The 4,252-nt window shown below is 60.4% G+C and overlaps 1 protein-coding gene across 1 annotated transcript in view; it reads left to right on the top strand.

Annotated features, from left to right (window-relative positions):
- The window catches only part of ADAM11 (ADAM metallopeptidase domain 11), a 28,416-nt gene that overhangs the window by 17,158 nt on the left and 7,006 nt on the right, over positions 1-4,252 (top strand). The window contains exons 7-18 of the mRNA XM_010832512.1: positions 205-281; positions 467-533; positions 1,496-1,581; positions 1,671-1,746; positions 2,152-2,218; positions 2,287-2,354; positions 2,700-2,774; positions 2,860-2,931; positions 3,093-3,259; positions 3,795-3,879; positions 4,001-4,091; positions 4,208-4,240. Coding sequence (XP_010830814.1) covers positions 205-281; positions 467-533; positions 1,496-1,581; positions 1,671-1,746; positions 2,152-2,218; positions 2,287-2,354; positions 2,700-2,774; positions 2,860-2,931; positions 3,093-3,259; positions 3,795-3,879; positions 4,001-4,091; positions 4,208-4,240 — 964 coding nt within the window. The remainder of the gene's footprint in view (positions 1-204; positions 282-466; positions 534-1,495; positions 1,582-1,670; positions 1,747-2,151; positions 2,219-2,286; positions 2,355-2,699; positions 2,775-2,859; positions 2,932-3,092; positions 3,260-3,794; positions 3,880-4,000; positions 4,092-4,207; positions 4,241-4,252) is intronic.

Raw genomic sequence — 4,252 nt, 5'->3', positions numbered from 1 at the left:
CCTCAGGAAAGGAACAGGGTCTTGGAGGAAGATGAGCTTGGAGGAAAGCATCTTCCCTCCAAATCAGTGGTCCCCACAGCTGCCGGGGCTGGGCCATCCCCTCCCCAGGGCTGCTCCCTGTACCCGGGTTTCCCTGGCCCCTCAGTTCCCACCTCCAGGCCTCCTCAGGTCGACTCCCCTTCTGCCTTTCCTCCTTTCTCCCAGCCTGTCCATCTGGCCCAGGTGAGCTTCGTCATCCCAGCCTTCAACTCCAACTTCACTCTGGATCTGGAGTTGAACCAGTGAGTGTGGCCTGGAGTCCAGGGGCTGAGCACTCCGCGGGTGGGCAAGGCATGGCCTGGGCTTGTGTGGCTGTGGGGGCTGGGGGCTGAGCTGGGGCAGGGGGCCTGGATCTGAGAGGGGTTGGGTCCCAAGCAGGACCCAGCCCCACCTTGACCCCCCCTTCCTCCTGCCCGCTCTGTTCCAGTCACCTTCTCTCTTCACAATACGTGGAGCGCCACTTCAGCCGGGAGGGGCTGACCCAGCACAGCACTGTGAGTGCCTTTGGAAGGGGTCAGGGAGGTGGAATGATGGGGAAGGTGGTCGGTGGAGGTGGGCTTGGGGGTATACTCTGCACTGGGGATTGGCCTGGCCCCTCCAGGATCAGAGTCCGGGCAGCCTGTCAAATGGTGTGGAGCTCTGAGCTCCCCTTGCCCAACTCCAGGGGACAGAGCCCCAGCCAGCCTGTCTGCCAGCCTGGAGACATTTCAGGACCCCCTAGTGCTCCATGGCCGGAATCTTGCTCAGCACCAAGGCTCCAGGAATTCCTGGCTCCCTGGGACCCCAGGGTCCCAGGCCCGAAGGCCCAGGGTGTGTGAGCAAAGATAAATGAGTGTCTATAAATAGCCTCGGCCCTCCCCCTCCAGCTTGTTCAGTAACTGGAGCACAAGTAATTCTGCAGGAAGCAGAGGCGAGGGGGTGTCAGTCCCGTCTGACCCACGAGCCGAGCAGGGAGGACACACGCTGCTCAGTCCCTCACAGACCGCAGACCACGTGACCAGGGTGGTCCATGGAGGCTGTGGCATCTGTGAACACACTATGTGTGAAATGGTGTGTGTGTGTCGGGAGTGAGCCCATAGCTTTCATCTGATTAAGCAAGCTGATCCATGGTAAGCACTTAGAACACTGCCTGGCACACAGTAGGTGCTATGTGAATGTCATTTAGTCTTCTCAAAGAGGTCTGTGACCCCTGTACCAGCCCCAGTTCATGGTTAAGAGGCACTGATGTGCTCCAGGGTCCTCATGTTGTAGATGAGGTAAGGGAGGCCTAGAGAGGGCTAGGAACTTGTCCAGGGTGAAACAGCCAATTAGGAGCACAGCCAGAGCAGAGCCAGACTCCAGGTCCCCAGATTTCCAGCCACCTTCACACCACACGGGCAGCTTCAGTAGCCCTCACGCATCCTCCTGCCTTCATGCTGGGAAGGGGGCATGTCCATCACGCTCTCTGCTCCCCTAGGGTGCTGGAGACCACTGCTACTACCAGGGGAAGCTCCGAGGGAACCCCCACTCCTTTGCTGCCCTCTCCACCTGCCAGGGGCTGCAGTGAGTGTGGGGAGGGGCTGGGTGGTGGGAGGAGCCTCCAGGCCTGGGGCTGGTGGGGACGGTGGAGAGCTGCGTTTCTCTCACTGCAGTGGGGTCTTCTCTGATGGGAATTTCACCTACATCGTGGAGCCCCGAGAGATGGCCGGGCCTTGGGAAAACGCCCAGGTGAGCCCCTCCCGACTCGTCGTCCCAGTGGCTGTCATCTCAGTGGCTGCGGCTGCCTCCTTCCCCCCCAACCCTCCTCCACCTTGGTAACCTCAGCCTCACTGCCCTTTGCAGCGACCCCAGCTCTGGTTCCCTCCTCCTATGCCCCCCAGCTCCAATGTCCCCTCTGTCCTCCAAGTAACCTCCCACCAGGCTCCAGTGTCCTTTGCCCCTATCTCTCAGGGCACCCCCAGGTCTTGACCCTGGAATCTGAGCATCTGGGAGACCAGATCTGACATGGGAGCTCCGGCCAGTGCTGGGTCACCCTGGGGTGGGGTGGGGGGAAGGGCAGGAGATGTCCCCCCACAATGCGGTTCAGAGCAGACCTGGCCAGCCCCCCCAAGAACTCATTTCCCCTCATTGCAGGGACCCCTTCCCCACCTCATTTACCGGACCCCTCTTCTCCCAGCCCCCCTCGGATGCAGGGAGCCAGGTAAGGGAGGGAAAGCGGGGCTAGGGAGGGGGCCGGCTGTGCCCCCCTCACCGGCACCCTCCCCCCAGGCTGCCTGTTTGCTGCCCCGGACCATCCTGCTCCTCTGAACAGGCCAAGGCTGAGAAGGAAAAGGCAGGTACGGGGGCCCGCACAGACTCCCACTGCAGAGACCTCGGGCAGTGGTCCAGACAGGATATCCCCATCTGTAGCTGGGGCAAAGGAGGGCTCTGACTGATGTGGTTGGAGGTCAGAGAACACCCCTGGGAGGAAGCCCCCCACCCCACTCCCTAAGGCTAGTGTCTGCACACATCCCCGTCCTGGGCAAACCGAGGCTGCCTGTCCCATATCAAGGCTGGATGGGGCCCATCCAGCCAGTGGAGAGCTGGTACTGTTCCTGGCTGGAGCCCAGCTGCTCTAGAGTCTGTCTGCAGCTTGACCAGACGTGGAGGGAACTGATTCCAAGTGCCCACCCTCCCCCTAGGTCCGCCGGGGCCACCCTACAGTGCACAGTGAGACCAAGTACGTGGAGCTGATTGTGATCAATGACCACCAGCTGGTATGTTCCCAGGCAGAGGGGGCGGTGACTTTGGGAGGAGGGACTGGAAGCAGCCCAGCCCTCTGCCCACCCTCTTCTTTCCCAGTTCGGGCAGATGCGGCAGTCGGTGGTCCTCACCAGCAACTTTGCCAAGTCCGTGGTGAACCTGGCAGATGTGGTGAGCAGCCCTCCCTGCCTTCCCCTCTCCTCCCACGCCCCACACTAATGCACATGTCCTTGGGGTGAGCGCTCAACGGCATAGGCAGCCTCTGACCCCAACTTCCTGCACGGACAGATTGACCTCCAACCCCCTCCTCATCTTCTCCCTTCTTGGCACAGATGTACAAGGAGCAGCTCAATACCCGCATCGTGCTGGTTGCCATGGAAACGTGGGCAGATGGGGACAAGATCCAGGTTCAGGATGACCTCCTGGAGACCCTGGCCAGGCTCATGGTCTACAGGCGGGAGGGCCTGCCTGAGGCCAGTGATGCCACCCACCTCTTCTCGTGAGTCCCCCACTCCATGGACCCTGCCAGCTTCTGTTGATCATTGCAGATCACAGAGTTACTGAACATGGCTCTGGGCCAGGTGCTCTTGCAGGGCGAGGTGACTGGGATCCCCTTGTACCTGCCCTTGCAACAGTGGCTGGTCATCTTCCCCTGCCTCTTAGGCTGAGGCCCCTTTTCCCTACCCTGTGACCTTCCTTTGCCCATTACCTCCCCTTCACCCTGCTCCCCCTTTCAAATGGTCCCAGCATCCCTTTCTCAGGGACCCAATGCCCTGGTATGGGAGAAAAATCTGATAAAAGGTCCTTGCAATTAGAGATTACCTATTAGAAATCCTTCATTTGGCTTATGGGCAAATGAACCCAAAAGGGGAAAGGGCTTGCCTGAGTCACACAGGCTGACATGGAGGGCACTGCTCATCACCTCCCCATGGAGGGGCTCTGGTATGGGGGCTCACCTGTCTCCCCTCACAGCCCAGGCTAGCCACCAGGGAGAACAGGCTAGCCAGTTCTCCTGGCAACCCTCTCTCTTCCAGGGGCAGAACTTTCCAGAGCACCAGCAGCGGGGCTGCCTACGTGGGGGGCATCTGCTCGCTGTCTAGGGGAGGGGGTGTGAACGAGGTAAGCTGGGTGGGGGCGTGGCTGGGGTGGGGGGTTGGAGGGAGGGGGCTGCGAAGGGCATGAACATTGTGCCTTTTGGAGGGATGTAGACATCTTTGGGTTCCATCTTCTTCACCCCAAGTATGACAACATGGGGGCCATGGCGGTGACCTTGGCCCAGACGCTGGGGCAGAACCTGGGCATGATGTGGAATAAACACCGGAGCTCGGCAGGTATCAGTGAAGACCCTCACCCCCAGCCCAGACCCACATTCTAGAAGTGAAGAGGGTGTCCACACAAGGGGGACCGTCTTTTACCCTCCCTTACATTCACCTGGCTCAACTTGCAGGGGACTGCAAATGTCCGGACAACTGGCTGGGTTGCATCATGGAGG

The sequence above is a fragment of the Bison bison genome, unplaced genomic scaffold, assembly GCF_000754665.1.
Source record: "Bison bison bison isolate TAMUID 2011002044 unplaced genomic scaffold, Bison_UMD1.0 scf7180017861046, whole genome shotgun sequence".
Classification (NCBI taxonomy): domain Eukaryota; kingdom Metazoa; phylum Chordata; class Mammalia; order Artiodactyla; family Bovidae; genus Bison; species Bison bison.
The sequence above is the reverse complement of the archived record's forward strand: the minus strand, read 5'-3'. Positions and strand labels throughout refer to the sequence as shown.